Here is a 19,300-nt window from a genome sequence, read left to right on the forward strand (position 1 = left end):
ACCAGCCACTCAATGTTTTTACCAGCCACTTTCTTGTTTTTAACCGACAATGTGTAACTGCATGTGAAAATTAATACTACAAGACCTACAATACTTAAAGGGATACTCCACTTTAAAATGACAATTCTGTCATCATATACTCACCCTCATGTTGTTTCAAACCTGTATGAATTTCTTTCTTCTGCTGAACAGAAAGGAAGATATTTAGAAGAATGTCAGTTACCAGAAAGTTTCTGGGTCCCATTGACTTTCATAGTAGGAAAAAATATATACTATTGAAGTCAATGAGACCAGAAACTATCTGGTTACTGATATTTTTCTCAATATCTTCCTTTCTGTTCAGCAGAAGAAAGAAATTCATAAAGGATTGAAACAACATGAGGGTGAGTATATGATGACAGAATTTTTATTTTAAAGTGGAGTATCCCTTTAAGCAGTTTATTTAATCTTAAGTCTCAATGAAATACTGACATTTTCTCTTTCTCTCTTATACACTTTCTCTCTTATATATATTTCTCTTTTTTACTTGGATGTGGCATTTGGATGATTCGTGGTATTTTATGGCTTCCAGTTTTACGTTTTTAGTCCCAACAATGAAACTGTTAGGCCCTGTTTACACGAGAACGCTCGCGGGTGAAAACGTAAGAATATTTGATCAGATGTGCCTCTCGTTTAGACGGCGACGGCGTTTTTGGGGCTTAAAAACGCAAAAAAGTGAAACCATCCTCCAGAGTGGAAATCTTAAAAACGCCCCACCGTCGCGTTGGTGCGTTCACACCGGACACAAATAGCGCGTGAGGCGCGAGTGATTTCAATGTTAAGTCAATGCAAAGATGTTTTCTCTGCAGACCTCTTAACGCCTGCGATGTAACGCCACATTTTCTTTGAAGGTGTGCCTCCTCTAAAAGTGTCCGCCGTCCGTGTGAAACAGTATGCTATTTTTATTTACCCGCCACAGTGGCCGGTAGGTGAAGCGAGTTTACCCGCCACAACACAAAATCACCCGCATTTGGCTGGTGGCGGGTGCTAATTTCCATCCCTGCTTCCCAACATTGATTTGGAGAGCCTAACAAAGCTAAAGTTGCTCAGCTTCTGCCAGCCTGTCAAGACACCAGAGTCCAGCTCCAGGTATATCCGGTGGCTGTTTCAACCTGACGTGAGGGTTTCCATCACCTGAGGCCAACCCACTCGCCATTCATTTTCTTAAAGGTGCATGTGGTCTTAAGGTGTGGTTTCATTCTCCATTTTCAGTGAATTGTCTCAGTCCCAGTGAAGTCGTTTCAATAGGAATCCATGCAATCGGTAATTTTGCTTGAGGACGAAAAGTTTTCCCGATGTAGATTTCGTCTCTGGTTCAGGTTAGTCACGTGAATGTGCCGCGTTGACCAATACAAAGCCGCTTGGTTTGAAAGTGACTTCGGAGTGAGCTGTGCTTCACACATCCCTACACTATTGACCTTAGTCTAGACTTTCTAAGTCAGTGGTTCTGTCATGGTACGATGGTACTGGAAGAGCCTCTCTTTGAGCCTAAAGAATCTTTGAAAGTAAGGATTTATCACGCAACCCTTTCCTCTGCTCACATTGGCTTCATCCCAGCAGCTGTGAGTCCATCTTTCATGCATTCAGTTTGCATCAGTTATTTTACATCTTGATGCAGCTTATATCCCTAAACTCATGTGCCTCTCTTTTGAGAAAGACTTCCTTTTGCTTTGTGTCCTGTTTGTGTTTTGGTTTTAAATCTTACCTTTATCATCTATGCTGGAAACATGTCTGAAAAGAACACCCCTGCAGTGATTGCTCAGTTTCACTTGACTAAACCTCACCTGACTCTTTTTTTTCTTTGTTCAATTATACCTATTATGACAAGTGTTTATCTTAATTTTTCTGCTGGAAGTGAAGCCCATGAAACAAGGCATTGTTGTTAATCACCGCAGCTCATCAGTTCCTGCAGTTTCAGTGCCACCGGGATGTGTGTTCTCAATCAGGGCTTCTCTTTCTTAGTTGATCATTTCTGCTCATAAACACAGAAGAACTGATACATTTGTCCAGACTTGTTTCCGTCTCGTTCTTTCTCGTGTTGTAGCCACAAAATCTTCTGTTTTTTTTAAACAGTTTGTTACTGTTATGTCCCCAATGTATTTGCTGGTCTCTATGCCGAACCATTTTGCATCACCATTAATCAAAAGTTTGATTTTCACTTTTTAACGCTTTGGCCTAGAAACATAAATCCCTTTGAAACATCACTCAGCAATATGAACGTCATATTGACATGTTGAAGTGTTTCTTTTAATTATGCTTCTTACAAATCTTCTCCAGTTTTTACCAAAATTAGAAGTACCGCCACACAGAAATTACCATATAAACTTTTTGCTACTGTTCCAAATTCACTCCTACAGAACCCTAACAAGGACAGCAAAAACAGAAACAGTCTATCGTAATGAAAGTTGGTAGGCGTCACTGGTCTGATCTGGGGATGCATGGTATATAGACATAGAGGGCCCTATTTTAACGATCTGAAACGCGTATCAAACGCGAAACGCAAATAACTTTGTGGGTGGATCTCTGTTGCTATTATACCGGCGGGATAAATGACTCTTGCGCCCGATGCAAATCTAAAATGGGTTGGTCTGAAGTAGCTTCATTACTCATAGGTGTGGTTTGGGCGTAACGTGAAATAAACCAATCAGAGCGACATCTCACATTCCCTTTAAGAGCAGGTGCGCTTGTTCCATGGCGGATTGCTATTATAACGGCGGATTTGCCAGGAGCGGTTCACAGCCGAGGAGACCGACGCTCTCGTCAGGGCCGTAAAACACAGAGAAGTGACATTGGGGATGGAGAAACACACCCAAATTAGCTTCGGTTAAACAGGCGTATAATAATTTGGGTAAATGTGTAAGCTAGATTTATGCCTATTTTTCACATCTTCATGGACACAACAATGATTTCCCTCGTGTGTTAATATTTTTCCTTGTAATAATGTATGATTTGCAAAAATGAAAACTGCTGCGTCTGTGTGTAGAGTAGAGAAGCAAAGTGAATGTGTGTTGTGCACACGCTACATTATGGCCAAGCATGCGCCCTTAAAATAGCATCTGAATAACATGCCACTGACTTTAGACAAGGTTTCTCCTGGTCTGTGGCGGAATTGTTTTCTGGAACTGCAAAATAGCACCAGGGAACGTTTGCGCCGAAACACGCCTCCTCTTTTCCCTGAACCGCCCCCGGGAGCGCATTCATTCCCTAATTTACCGGCGTGCGTCTGTGGAGGGAAAAGTCTGCTGTGCACGGGTGCAAAATAGGAATGATACATGCGTCGCTGTACAAAGTCAGTTGCGCTGGGTGCAAGATAGGGCCCATAATTTATATCATGATATATCTAATTTCTAAGGTATTTCTAAGGTATCCAATTTCTAAGTATGATTATCTAATTTCTAAGGCTGCGAATAAATGAAACATATGCGCTGCAGGTTTCAGAGTGAAGCGCGGGGTCCTTTTACACGTGAGCTTCATCTTAATGATAGTTAACAAAAACCATACAATAACATTTTGTTTCTTATATTTCAGCCAATTTTGCAAGGAATGGCTAAAATAGCAAAAAATATAAAACTGTTTTAAAAAAATTATATAATAAAAGTAATAAAAATTACAAAAACACAACTCACTTTAACTAAACTTTAAATAAAATTAAAATGAGGACACAAAATAAAAAATAATAATATTGAATTAATTTTTAATAAACATTTAAATATGAATACAAATACAATAGTATCTTACTGATGCTAAAATAACACTGGTGTGCACATGTAAAGTATTGTTATGTCACTGAAAGGTTTTGAAGAAATCCTCACTCTGTCTCTTGTGTTTTTACAGGTACATGATGTTAATAGATGGAAAAAACGAAGTCTTTATGATTGACAGAGACAACTCGGTCTTTCACATAGCCAACCTGGAGTTTCCTTTCCGGAAGGATCTTCGCATCCACCTTTCCAACACGCTTCTGGATGGGGTGAGTTATTGCATGGTTTGAAAGCCTGATAATCGAGTTAGGAAGAGAGGATCTACTCTATTCCCATACTTAATGGATGCCTACAGGTTTGGCTTACATGAGAGGGTCAAAAATAAGCCAGTGTTGTGAGTTAATTCTTTTAAATGTTAAAGAGGATCTTGCTCTCAAAGCATTTATTAGCTCGCTCAAAACATCATGCACAGCACTGGAGAAATAGCAAGCGTGGGAAAGGTTCAATTAAGCAAGTCTTGATCCAGGTTTGACTTTTAATTTGTTGCAAGTTGTGTTGCACCACTTAAAGGGATAGTTCACTTTGAAATAACATTTTGGTATGTTTTAGCTTACCTCAAGGGCATCCAAGATGTAGGTGTCTTTTTTTCCGCAGTAGTTTCAATTTTGATATTTTTAGGTCAAACCGTTCTTGTCTGTCAGTCATTTCATGCAGGTCTGTGGTCACTGTCTCAAAGAGCATGCACAAAGTCCAAATTAAAACAATTCCCCATCGTCCAAATTAAACAATTCCCCATCGTAAGTACACATTGATGGCCTAAGACACGAAACGAGTGGTTTGTGTGAGAAAACGAACAGTATTTATATCGTTTTTAGCTCTTATAACACAGCCGCGTTCAAATGATCTGAGGGCTCGGGCGGGTATAGATATATACACTAGACGTCGCCTTCGCTACTGCAGTTCATTGGAACGAAACCGTAGCCAAGGCGACATCTAGTTTATATTCTATACCCGCCCGAGCCCTCAGATCATTTGGACGCGGCTGTGTTATAAGAGCTAAAAACGATATAAATACTGTTCGTTTTCTCACACAAACCACTCGTTTCGTGTCTTAGGCCATCAATGTGTACTTACGATGGGGAATTGTTTAATTTGGACGATGGGGAATTGTTTTAATTTGGACTCTGTGCATGCTCTTTGAGACAGTATCCATAGACCTGCATGAAATGACTGACAGACAAGAACGGTTTGACCTAAAAATATCAAAATTGAAACTACTGCGGAAAAAAAGACACCTACATCTTGGATGCCCTTGAGGTAAGCTAAAACATACCAAAATTTTATTTCAAAGTGAACTATCCCTTTAAAGGGATATTTCCTTCAAAAATAAAAATTACCCCATGATTTATTCACCCTCAAGCCATCCTCGGTGTATATGACTTTCTTATTTCAGACGAATACAATCGGAAATATATATAAAAAATATCCTGGCTCTTTTCAAGCTTTGTAATGGTAGTGAATGGCGGTCCTGATTCTGAAGTCCAAAAAAGTGCATCCATCAATCATAAAAGTAATCCATACGACTCCAATGGGTTAATAAAGGCCTTCTGAAGCGAAGCATTTGTGCAAGAAAAAATATCCATATTATCAACTAAAATAACGGAAGAGTGACCTCTGACCCGACCCCATGACGTAATGACGAATGTGTAAGCGCAGAAGATGGAGCAAAACAAAACACCTGAGGATTTATGATGGATAGATGGACTTTCCATTCACTACCATTATAATGCTTGGACGAGCAATGCTGTTTTTTTTTAATATAACTCTGTGTTCGTCTGGAAGAAGAAGGTCATACACTCCTAGGATGGCTTGATGGTGAGTAAACCATGAGGTGATTTTGCTTCATGTAACTAACAGTATAAATAAGTTTCCATTGAAATACGATACTTAATCATGAAATAACATAAAAGGTATTTTTATGTCAATTATGTTCAGAAACTTTATTTGAAATGAACAAGGAGCAACGAATAAATACTGATTTAAAAAACAAACAAACATAAGAAATGACATTTATTTATTATGACCAATATTATTTGACACGCACAACGGACCGTTGCACACAGTGGCACACTCTTTAGATCGGTTTCGTTTTGAAGAGCCGCAAGTCATTTATTAACATAATGTTCTCTCTCTTAAAAGGTAAGCAAGTGTAAATGTCAGCATTATCATATATGTCCAAAGGATTGAAGTCTGTCAGGTAAAACAAGAGCTTATCGATGCGTCTGTCAGCTATTTTATTCCAACCGTTACTCCTGAATATTTAGTGTAAACTTAGTTGAAACATAGCTCTACGTGTAACGATGCAACACAAACATATTTAATGAGAAGTGTCTAACCTAACCCTACCTATACGTTACCCTTAAAATCAGAGGGAAATGATGTGATATCACTGATGTAGAAGCACATAACCCTGAACTTGATATAAACTGTAAACTTGTCCCTCTCATCTGATTGGTTGACGTGATTGTTGATCCATGAGATCCTGCTCTGCTCGACCGTCTAGTGTAACGCTCATCTCCTTGTCTCGTTCCCGTGTGTGCTAAACATGTCCTCTAATGTACCAGCAATCCATGTCTCCACTGAGATGAGCCGCCTAATCCAGCTTTTTAATATTTTATGTTTTTTATTTATTGTAAGTATATTTATGTGATCTCAGAGGCCTGACACCACACCTGCTTTACTCAGTCTGCCACAATTCATTTTACTGTCCAATTATGCTTTTTTTTTCTCATTTAAACCTCAGCCGCAGGAAGTTCAGGGTTCCCCCTAACTGTGATTTAAATCTAAGTTTAAAGTAATGGAACAACAGGATTTAGTTAATTGAAGTTTAATCAATTTTAAGGTAATTAGGTTTACGGTAAAAAAAAAAAAAAAAGAGGGTTTCATCTAGACCTGATTTTAATTATTAGATAAATCACGATTTAATCTATGTTTAAGATCAGTCTTAAGATTATTACGGCTGTGTATATATGCGAAAACATCGATTTAAACATAAATTACTTCACATTTTGAAAATAAATTACTTGAAATGTCGACGGTCCAGAGGTCTGAGAACAGGAGTGAAAAATGTTTTGGCAAGCTATTTCAGTAGAAATGAATGTGCTCAAATAAGTCTTAACAGCGATTTCACAAACGTGATGTGGAAAACAAAGAATCAGAAGAACGGTTTGTTCACACCAAGACTGACACGAATATCTGATAGACTGAACAAATAAGGAATTGAAGCCGGTACAGTGCATTCCTCTAATGAATCCCCTGACAGCTTCAGCTGACTACAGGAGCGCAGAAGAAACGTCACTCTCGTTTCACCATTAAAACTGTAAGAATCTGCTGCATGAATCTATACTCCCAACCTTATATGAAGTGATCCCATGCTTCAGACTGTGTGTGTCCAGTGCAGTCTTGTCTGTTTTTCTTTCATAAAAGTGTGTAAAGGTCACTGATCAACTTTGCCACAGATCGGTGTTGACTGTTTTCATTATTTATGATTATTGATTACTCGTCTGCAGCACTAATCATAACTTTGCTTTGTTTAACATTTTTGAAAACCCAAATCTTTTGTTTGCATGCTTTAATAAAAAAAAACAGATCTCAGACCCCAGATTTGGACCCCACATATAAACCGAGCAATACTTTGAGCTTTCAAGTTAAATATCTTAATTTTGAGAGTTTATTCAAAATCACATTGTTACATCATGTTGATTTGTATTGGCTGGATTTATGGGCAGTATATATGCATTTCTTATCGTCTTCATCTTTTTTTTTTTTGCAGGAGATGATAATCGACAAAGTGAACGGCCAGCCCGTCCCACGCTATCTCATCTACGACATCATTAAATTTACCGTGAGTGCCTTTCAACAACAAAGACAAAAACACTGTCCTGTTTGTTCTTTATTTAATTAATAATTACTGCTGGCAGTGGACCTAATGCAAAATGACAATGAGCAAGAACAGAGGTGTCTCACCCAGCAATTAAAATTGGCATTGTTTGCTATCCATCATGCTTTCCCAAACCTGTGTGAAACACTAAAGGAAAGGTTTAGTGTAAGATACGGTCAGCTCCAAAAAGGACAAAAGGCACCATAAAAATGTAAAAGTATCCTAAAAGTAGTTAAAGGGATAGTTCACTTTGAAATAACATTTTGGTATGTTTTAGCTTACCTCAAGGGCATCCAAGATGTAGGTGTCTTTTTTTCCGCAGTAGTTTCAATTTTGATATTTTTAGGTCAAACCGTTCTTGTCTGTCAGTCATTTAATGCAGGTCTGTGGTCACTGTCTCAAAGAGCATGCACAGAGTCGAAATTAAAACAATTCCCCATCGTCCAAATTAAAACAATTCCCCATCGTAAGGACACACTGATGGCCTAAGACACGAAACGAGCGGTTTGTGTGAGAAAACGAACAGTATTTATATCGTTTTTACCTCTTATACACAGCCACGTCCAAGTGATCTGAGGGCGCACGCGCATCCTGGTGTGTGACGTGTGCGCAGACTGGTGCATAGAAATATATACACTAGAGGTCGCCTTGGCTACGGCAGTTCATTGGAACGAATGTCTTTAAGGCAACATCTAGTGTATATATATCTATGCACCAGTCTGCGTACACGTCACACACCAGGAAGCGCCCGCGCCCTCAGATCACTTGGATGTGGCTGTGTATAAGAGCTAAAAACGATATAAATACTGTTCGTTTTCTCACACAAACCGCTCGTTTCGTGTCTTAGGCCATCAGTGTGTACTTATGATGGGGAATTGTTTAATTTGGACGATGGGGAATTGTTTTAATTTGGACTCTGTGCATGCTCTTTGAGACAGTGACCACAGACCTGCATGATATGACTGACAGACAAGAACGGTTTGACCTAAAAATATCAAAATTGAAACTACTGCGGAAAAAAAGACACCTACATCTTGGATGCCCTTGAGGTAAGCTAAAACATACCAAAATTTAATTTCAAAGTGAACTATCCCTTTAATACGGCTACTTTATTTCTTCTTCGTTGTAGCTCTCAGATTTAATTAGCAAGTAGATTACAGTCAAAAATGGCACCTTTAGACACGGCAGGCTTGAATTTATTGATAATCTTCTTCCTCTCAGCCAAATTAAGGTTGTATGGCTTCAGAATACTTGAAATATAGCACATAAATCAACTTGACTGCATACATATTTGTGTTTATACTCAGAAGAAAGAAAGTCATATAGGCCATGAAACGGCATATGCAGCCAATTTTACTTCTAGAATGTGATTTCTTCATGAAATGGAATATTTATCAAAAAAAAAACTGCTTGGTGACATCAAGCGAAAAGGAAATCAGTTGAAGTAAGTTAGATTTGTAGAGCACTTTTCACAACACGTACTGTTTCAGAGGAGCTTTAAGGTAGGATTGTCTATGAATGTTTTCTCCCTAAATCGAAGCTGTGCAGAGTTTATCAATTTTTCTTATTATGAATCTGACGGCAAACAAACCAGCTGTAGGAATCCGTTCCCCCATTCCCATTATGAGAGGTGTTGATGTAGTGGCTTAAAAAAAGGCTGATAAAATTTTTTGTGTGGATGGAGCTTAACTGCCATCACTTTAAAGAATAATTTTGGGAGTTTTTGCCTTTTATTATGATAGTGCAGTATGGGATCAAGAAAAAAATCCACAATTCAGTTTAAACTCTGAGATTTATCCTATTTTTTCCCTCTGTGAAATAGCATGCAGTGCTAAATCATTCACAGTAAGACCAGGAATGTGTATTAGGATAGGAAATAGAGTCCGTTTTGATTTCATATTGACTGGATGTCTATAAATTGTGTAGTTCAGTTCATTTTAGGTTATAATTGACATTCATCTTAGTTTTGAGTGGGAAAGAGTATATCAAAGAGTATATCTTAGCATGGTCTTGCATCATTTTCTGCTCCTTGCAGTGCAGTACGCATTAAATAAATCCAGGCAATCATCGGCTACACGGTGTGCATTTGAGACAGGACGCTTGGATTCGTCTTGCTTGGTTACCGTACCGAAAGGATCATTTTTCCAAAAATGCAACGCTGATCCTTCATTTTTAAGATTGATGCCACAGGCAACCCGTGGATAAATATAGACGGCACATTAATTGAGCTTGTCCAGTGATGCTTGGGAAGACTAATAATTAATTCAGTTATAGTGCTCGTGTATGCATAAAGCACGTGTCATCAACTTTATTTATTATGTTTTCATTTAAAATATGAGTACATTAAAGACTAATGCAGATATGTCTCTTAAAATATGTTTTTTTCGAGCACTGCTGGAGATTTATGGAGATTCTTGAGTGTGTTGCGTTTACTGTAGCTCCTCTCTGCAGTGGTCGAGTGTGTTGTGGATGGGTTATTGAACTAGAAATGCTCTTCTCTCACTCCCCTGCAAAAGAGGCTTTGTGAAATTCTGTTTTAGCCTTTTTGAGTTTCAAATGTTAAAAATAGGTGATGGTTATATGTCCATAACATTTATTTATATACACACAATCGTTCAAGCTTTTGGGGTTGGTAAGATTTTTTTAATGTTTTTTATTGTTCACCTTAATAAACAAGTCAAAGGCGACAGTGTACTTTGTCTTTTCAGTTATGAAATGTCTGTGCTGAATCATATTCATATTGTTTTAGGAAGATGCGTAAATTTGCCAATAACAGAAACTTAAAAGCATACAACTTGGATGCTAGATGGTGCTATGTTTTGTTTTATTTTATTTGCACTATGGGGTTATTTTAGAGAGAGTCTTCACAATAGCACAAGACCGTTTGATTTGAAGAGTTTGACCGTCCCAGCGACCGTATGTAACCGGTGAGCTCTCAGGTTATGATGATGCAGGCTGGTGTATCCTCCTTCACCCTCGCATAACATTAGACACATTTTTCTGTCGCTGCTGTCTGTCTTGTCAATCGTGTTGTGTTATGAATGAGTTTGCTGGCAGCTTTTTTTTATTGTAGCCTAATGGTGAGTGAAAGTTATCTAGCATCACAGTGCGCAGCTGGCTTGCAGTGCAGACACAGTTTTGACTGCATTTGTGTGTCAAAATAACATTTATTTAGCAATTCATGTTCAGAAATAAATAAATATTAAACATTAGGCTTTAGACATTAGGCATAGTGATACATTCGATAACAGGCAAAACTGCCGGTTAGGACCTTTGTAAACAAATAAAAAAAAGCCTCAACAGGCCATATCACACCATTTTGCACTGTCCTCCTGTTACTTTGTCGACTAAACGCCCGAGTGATTGTGTACTGTCGGGAAGACGGAGACGTACTTTATTGCGTGTATGCTACGCACTGAAAATACTTGGTTAGGATTAGGGGTGAGGAGTGCATGCGTATTACACATAAAGTGCGTATCATATGCACGCAAAAACTATTTTTGCCGTATAAATGGCACGAGAAATAACATTCGTGGTATTGATACGCATTTTCATGAGATCGGGCTCGCTGTCGAGTTTGGCTTCGAAACCAATTCCATCTTTTTCTTTTTTTCCCCTCCAACTCACAACTAGCGTCTTTCTCTCTCTCCCGGCAGTCGCCGCAAGCAGTCCCGCCGGCGCTTTCCCATACAAAGACCATGTGACTGACAAGCGCCGCGGCTCCGCCTCCCCACACAAAGACCATGCAACTGACAAGAGAGTTCACTCCTCCTATACACTAAGGAACCGAGAGTGGTCATCCAGTCTATTTGGTAGAGAGAGAGAGAGAGACGAGGAAAACAAACAAGCATGCAAATGGAATTATCGCGGCCGGAAAAATTATCGAGCTCATTTTTTTTATCGTGCGATTAATTGATTTATTGACTATCGCGACAGGCCAACAAAAGACAAAACACGGAGCATGAACGTCCAAACCCCGACACTGAACCGAAAGCAAACTATAGACAATGTGGAGACTTTGGCAAGGTCAAGCTCCACTAAATTTCACTTGTAAGATATAACCACCACATCATTGTATTGACAAGAGAATAGCCCCTGTAGTGTGAAGAGTTAAGCTTGTCCTCTTGGACGTGTGGCATATGGTATGAAAACAAAGGATTGTGGCGTTACTCTTTCCTTGGCCAAGACGTCCTGTCGTTCATGTGAATCCTCATGCTGTGTTCTGGCCTGTTGCAGGTCTGCTTCTCTTGTGTGTCCCTGTTGGGCTTGGCAGGCGATACGTTACCCCTGCCTTCTCATGAATCAGTGTTTCCAAAAATACAGTTGCATCTTGATAGGAGGGATCTTGAGGGATAGTGGATTTTAATATATCATTTGTTCTCACACATCATCTTGATAATCTTGTAATACACCAGGTTGCATTGACAGAACTGGCAATTATATGTGCAGATTCGACTTCTGTTAAATGTCTCTGTGACTCTCCGCCTCCCCAAACGGCATTTTAAGGAATCACAATCATGCGTCACAAAGCCGGTTCCAAAAGTTAAACAACATAATTATGCCGTTTTCTGAGCAGGGCTGTTATCTCTGAGGAAGGAAAGGAAGCAGTGGCATCTCAGGAAAATTCAAATGAGGAAATAATTGACACTACAAAAAAACAAATTTAAAAAATAAGACGTGTGTAAAGCAGTTATTTTCCAACAGCAGAGGAAAGCTGCGTCTCGTTTTCCTCTCTTGAGCTCATTGCGTTCTCTTTGAGGTCCTATAACTGACATGAATATGAGGGTGGAGTGGCAAAATCCAGGAGAGAAGTTACTTGAGAGGAAGCGATGCCTGGATTCTTCCGATGTCTGGCTGTTGGCCCTGTCATCGTGTCAGTCGAGTGATGGCAGCCGTGATCATGTGTGCTAAAGGCCTAAAAATATGAAGCAGCACAACTGTTTTCAACATTGATAATAATCAGGGCCCGGTTTCCTAAAGCGTTCTTATCTCTAAGTAGTTCTTAACCTATTCCTTAACCTCTCTCTTAACCTTATGGCACGATTCCCGAAACGTTCGTTCGCTAAGTATATCTTCTGTAAGTCACACTAAGGTTGGTCTGGACCACCCTTAGCTTCACCTTATCACTGTTGCAGGTCTATATGAATATAATTCTGAAGTTTTAATACACCCAGACAGTATTAAATTAGGCTAATTCAAGTGTTTTCATGCAAAGAATAAAATTGTCATTAGACTGATTGTTGTTAGATTTTTAATTATATTATTATACAATATTATTAATTTAATTAAAACGCGCTTTTAAAGGCCAGTGAAAGCATAGGCTACTGTCAGTTAAGTCCTATTCGGACGCTAATATTGTTTCTCATGGGCTCGTCCGGTATTTTAAACATTTACAGGGGTAAGTCAGTGATTTTAGTGCCGTCCGAATCCATAATATCAGTGTTTTTCTCACCCAACCCGCGTAAAAATCCCTGGCCAAATTAGTACCTTCTGTTTTTTGACAAACAGGTCGTGTGGTGATTTAATTGCCGTCTGAATCCACATCTCTGAGTTTACAAGAGATTCAAAATTCACGGTTTAAATCCTTTTTGATCACTGCCGAGCACCGTACGCAAGATGTAAACTTTTATTACTGAAATGCTGGAAAGTATTTACAAGAACAATATTTCATCGCAGCTCCACCTCAGCGAACAAAAATGGGAAAGAGATGAAAGCATGTAAAATTTTTGAAAAGGTTATTGTGGCAGCAATATATGATACAATTTTAAAATATGTAGGCTAGGCTATTATAGTTTGGATTATTTTTTATAATATCCAATAATCATAATAAATTGCAATTTCAACTATTTCTGAAGTGCTTCATTTGTAAAGATCACCGCTTTCTCACATAAACAGTCCCTGCACGAGAGAATAATTGATTCTCGAGCCATCGATATCAACTAATTCAGCAGCATCGCCACGGACAGCGCCGGGTAACGTCGCACATAAGAAGGGATATCTTAAGCAGCTTTCTAAGGTATGGTTCGGGGAACACACTTAGGAACATAAACAACTTTGGTAAGATATATCTTTCGAGCTTTCTTAGCGCGCTAAGAGTGAGCGTTATCGGGAAACCGGGCCCAGAAATGTTTCTTGATCATCAAGTCATCATGTTAGCATGATTTCTGAAGGATCATGTGACACTGAAGACTGGAGTAATGATGCTGAAAATTCAGCTTTGATCACTGGAATAAATGTTATAGTTATTTTTAATTGTAATAATATTTCACAATAATTACTTGATTGAATAAATGCAGCCTTGGTGGGTAGAAGAGAAATTTTCAAAATGTTAAATATTGTACTCAAATATTGTTCTGCGAAGGGCATTCATAAGTGATATGATAGTCTTCTTATTTTTTATTTAATTATTTTGACCTTTTTATTAGATAGTACAATGATGAATGCACAGGACACTGGGTGGAAACTGACCCTGAATCAAAGTCGAGTTATCTGCACATAAACAATATCATACAGTAAGGGTGTCACGATTCTCCAAATCCTCGATTCGATTACATTTTCGATTCTAAAGTCACAGTTCGATTCGATTCTCGATTTGTTTGATTGTAAAAAAAATTGCATCACAATAAGTGTATTGTGATTGTCACTAACATTTTAGTAACTAAAAACTGAATTTTATTAGGTTTAGTGACAACATGTTACAATGTTTACATGGTACAATTTCAGGTAAGCTACACTTTTTTATTATTTCAGTTCAATTCAATTATTGTGAATTGATTTAATATTGAATTATTTGGATAAATATTAGGTAGGCTACACAAGATAGGCTAATTTGTCTCAAGAAAAAAAACAACTCACCTAATGCTGTAAACATACAGAGAGCCCTATCAGCTGGCAGTAGGCTATTATTTAAGGTTAAAAATAATTAAATATAATGCGTTTTTATTATAATAACAACTTTATTTAATGATATAAGTAAAAAATATAATAAATATGTAATATAGAACACATATTTAGCAAAATGCTCTCTATAGCTATTTTTTTCTTGCCAACTATGTGCTATAGCCTATATTATGGTCATTAAATGGCTTTCCTGAGGTAAATGTGACATAATTGTTCTCCAGCTATGTTATTGACCTCTTCACGCTGATGAAAAACACTGATTGATCGATATTATGTATGAGGAATATACATTTCGGTAAGTTGTACTGTATCTTTCAACAGTGTTCGTATTTTTTACTATTAGCTAGTAGAGATGATCGGGTCACGTGCGCTAGGGATCTGTCACGTAACATGTACAAGCGCCAAAGCGGTATTTATTGTTTGAATTTTGTAATAAAATTGACATAATCTGAGAGCTGAGATTTTTTTTTATATCATAAAGTAACCTGCTCTAGTCTGTCGGTCTCCGTGTCCTCTTTGCCTCGCGATTTTTCTGTGCGTGAGAAAATGGATGTGTGGCGTGAGAGCGTGTGAAAAGTGTCAATTGCGTGTGACTCACGGTGAATGCGTGAGAGTTGGCACTTCACGTGTGTTTTTATTTTCGCTTGGCAAGCCGAGCTGACGTGACATGGGGGCGTGACAGCATCGACGATTCCATTTTTTGATTCGATAATCGAGATTGAGCATTAATTTCGATCGATTTCGATCGATCGTGACACCCTTATCATACAGTGCATCAGAGTATGTGATTCACCACAACAATAATGATAGCTCTTAAATTTACACAGGTTTAAACTTATAGCATATTAGCCTATAGAAATACATAGGGGCCATTCACACATTTAAAAACATGAAACAGGGCAGTTGAATGCGCTTTTTTAAAAGTTCAACCTCTTTTAATTTGACACGCCATTTTAAAAATGCAAGATGATGCGAAACACAAGCGTAACAGTGAAAGGTGTTTGTCTAGGGCACGTTTACCTAGAAAACAATGGGGGGAAAACTGTGTTGTGTGTGAACGGCTCAAGAGTCTGGATCGAGGAAATTCATACTTCTGTTTTATGTAGCAGCATTTAATTGTTAAACAATACAGCCAAAGACATTAGTAATGATTAAAAAATGATTGATGTTTAAAAAAAAAAATGTAATCCAATCTTTCCCTGTTATGGCAAAGCAGCCATTACTCCAGTCTCTTAAGAAAACATTATATAATCTTACCCTTAAAATATGCTAATGTGGTGCTGTGCTGCTTCATATCTGCTCAAGAGGAGGAAGATTTCTTTTTGAAGAACAGAATTTATTTGATATAGTCATTTGTAATCAGTCTATGATTCGAATCTGTTTAATGCAACCCTGAAGAATTGGTTTCTTTAAAAACTATTTCAGTTATTCTAAACTTCAACAGTAGAATATATGGAAAATGTTAAAATAGAGAAAGTTAGAGTAAATTAGAGATCCAGTGTCATGAATATAGCTAACATGTCAAATCCAGTGATGACTAGATTAGTCCTCATTGTAAGAAAACAGTACATCATGTAAACACTCTTTCCTTGTGAACTGATGATTATTTGCCGTCAGATTTGCATTTGGACCGGACTAGAATCGTTCAACACTTCCACCATCTTAGATTGAGATGCATCTTATTAGACGGCTAGCGAGGCAGACGCACAGCATCAGCTTCGGCCGTGTTTTGCCATCTGGCATCTAATCTTGTAAAGCCCAGAGATACTTTCGTTTCTGGTGTTCAAACACAACGTCTTTGCCTTTCGAACACACCACATGGCACTGAACACCCCTCATCCTACTGTATGATAAGCGACTGGCTTTAGAAGAAAAAACCGAGGAAAAAGCTGATTTGGGAGGCACATTTTAGATTTCTGTAAATAGTAGTGGGGTCTCGAGTGGTAAATGCACTCAGTGCGTCAGCACCACTAAATGCACCAAAGCTCCCCGGGGCCCTGATGTTCTGCTTCATTTGGCAGTCTCTGGCCCAGCAATACCGAATGAACTGCACTTACTCTAAAATACCGAAGCTCTTTGTGTTTTCTTGATGATTTAGGCTTAAAGTTTCCTACCGGTTCTTACACTCCATTCCTGTTGTGATGATTTGTGGCCTCTGGGATGTAGAAGAAATGAAAGTTAATAGTCCTGTCTTTTATTTTCCTTATTACACTCCTGGATGGATTGAGCCTGCTGTTAGTGTTATTTTCACGCACTGTTGGAGTTGTTTTATCCCCTGGTTCACTAAAGGAAATATGCAAATGAAGTAACAGTGCAAACACGCCCATGAAATTAGTGCCGAATGTAAATTTCACAACATAATTCCTCTTAGCAGACTAACACAGCTGACAGTTTGATGTTTCTGTGAGGCTTTCAGTTCTTTTACACCTCAGGTGTATTGAAGAAGGTCAGTGAGTTCATGTGTGGATGATCCCAGTATGGTTTCCAGCAAAATGCTCCTCTATTAGATGGTCTCTGCTGTGCCAGAACTGTGGTGGTTTGATTTGATATATGTGTTTGCTTGGCTCTACAAAGATATCATCAGATAATGTCACCTGAGACCTACTTTTACTGTTGCTGACTGCTGTTTGCAACTAATCAAAATTCACCATTTCAATGTATTGATTATGTACGTGGTTTTCGATCCTGGTCCTGGCGACCCACCGCTCTGCACATTTTGTTTGTCTCTCTTATCCGACACAATCAGTTCAGTTCACGGAGCGATCTGAATCAGGAGTTAGATGAGGAAGACATGTTCACACTGTCAGTCCAAATCCGAATATTTGTGTATCCGATTGGAATATTAGGGGTGTAACGATACCCTCATGTCACGATTCGATACATATCACCAGACTGAACTCACGATATGATTTTATCGCGGTACTCCAAGACATATGTTAAAAAAAAATACACTGTTGATTAAAATGTTAAATTTGATTTTACATTGTGGGTGTAAATTAATAAGCCTGGACCCAATGCACAGGACAATAGAAACACCAGAATAACAATATTCATGATTCTGAAGCTGAAAATACTGAATTATTTTTGACGAATATGCTTGAACTCTGTCACAGACTAGATATATTTAAAATAATGTAAGCCACTTTTTACTGAAAGCAAGACATTTGGCATTATCAGGACCCACAAATATTCCCCCATTGCATTATTATACATTATATTCAACATTAGCCTATATATTGTAGTTTAATGTAGTACTGACACTAAAACTCTGTAAACTTGAATTTTTTCACAGTAATTTTAATTTGGGGTAAATTATACACTATACAGATCACTATCCACGATACATATAGATGCACTTTTGTATTGCGATATATTGTGACATGATATATTGTTACACCCCTAAAATCTGATCTAGATTATTGACTGTTCACATTGTGTATCGCAACTGTTCAGATCCGATTTGTGTGTCCCGACTCCCGAGAAGCTCTTTCATTTGCTGAAGAATCTGCATTGGTTTCTATGGTAATGATGAAAGTCACACGAAATCCGATCAGAGCAGTCAGACTGAAACTGATTTCCAGAAATACAATTTGAATAGGATTTCAAACCACATATGAATGTAGCTCGAGAAGGATTTGTAAATATCGCATTTCGTAAGAATTTTTGCTGTTCACACTTGCTGAATCTGATAGGATTTCAATTAGATTTGCACGAAAATCAGATTTGGACTGATAGACTGAACGTGGTAGGTCTACAGGACCGGATTGAAAACCACAGGATTATTTAAATGTAATGCTTGTTTAAATGTACTTTTAATTCACTTACTGCCATGGGAAGCTTTATTATTACTTAAGAGTCAGTGATTTCAACAAACCATTAACCTTATGTATTAAACGTAAGGTAACTTGTCTCACATCATTCATTAAATATAGTAAAGTGCTCTAGTGTAGGGGGAGGGTGAGTTCTTAATGCATAAATTATTGTCATTTTGAACAATTATGCCAAAACATTGGAACATATAAAGGGTTTGACCATGTTTATGTGGGTTGGGTGTAACGACAAATCCAAATACTTTATTGAAGGAAGCAGCAGCTTTATTTAGTTATTTATTGGTGTTAACATGTTCACAGATTTGTTTTTCTAGTCATAGGTTGTTGTTTTTTATATATATAAAGGTCCACATTTTCTTGTCAGCATTTTATCAAGTCATAATCATTTTAGACAATTTTACTCAATTCTGCCAAATTTTTAAGAAAGTAATGTTTTAGTCAGCAAAAATATTAAACTGTAATAGAGCTATAACAAGAAATAGTGGCTATATACACTTCTATTCAAGGTTTGGGGTCAGTAATATATATATATTTTTATGAAATAATAATAATAGTATTCAGGAAGGACATCATTTTGACCAAAAGTGACCATAAATACTTTTACAATGTTACAAAAAAACCCACAATGTTTCAAATAAATGTTGTTCTTTTAAATATTATTTTCATCAAAGAATCATGGTTTCAACAAAAATATGAAGCAGCACAACTGTTTTCAACATTGATAATAATCAGAAATGTTTCTTGATGTTTCAAAATATCATATTAGAGTGATTTCTGAAGGATCATGTGACACTGAAGACTGGAGTAATGATGCTGAATATTCAGCTTTGATCACAGGAATAAATTACTTTCAAAAATCTGTTACAATACAAAACAGTTATTTTATATTA

At 37.8% G+C, this 19,300-nt stretch overlaps 2 protein-coding genes across 3 annotated transcripts in view; one reads left to right on the plus strand and one right to left on the minus strand.

The window, feature by feature from the left end:
• Positions 1 to 19,300, minus strand: part of LOC307168033 (snake venom 5'-nucleotidase-like) — a 475,297-nt gene that overhangs the window by 285,253 nt on the left and 170,744 nt on the right. The gene's annotated exons all lie outside the window — the stretch shown is intronic.
• The window catches only part of rngtt (RNA guanylyltransferase and 5'-phosphatase), a 127,309-nt gene that overhangs the window by 40,576 nt on the left and 67,433 nt on the right, over positions 1 to 19,300 (plus strand). The window contains exons 9-10 of the mRNA XM_079887572.1: positions 3,874 to 4,009; positions 7,573 to 7,644. Coding sequence (XP_079743698.1) covers positions 3,874 to 4,009; positions 7,573 to 7,644 — 208 coding nt within the window. The remainder of the gene's footprint in view (positions 1 to 3,873; positions 4,010 to 7,572; positions 7,645 to 19,300) is intronic.

The sequence above is a fragment of the Squalius cephalus genome, assembly GCF_949319135.1.
Source record: "Squalius cephalus genome assembly, chromosome: 12".
NCBI lineage: Eukaryota > Metazoa > Chordata > Actinopteri > Cypriniformes > Leuciscidae > Squalius > Squalius cephalus.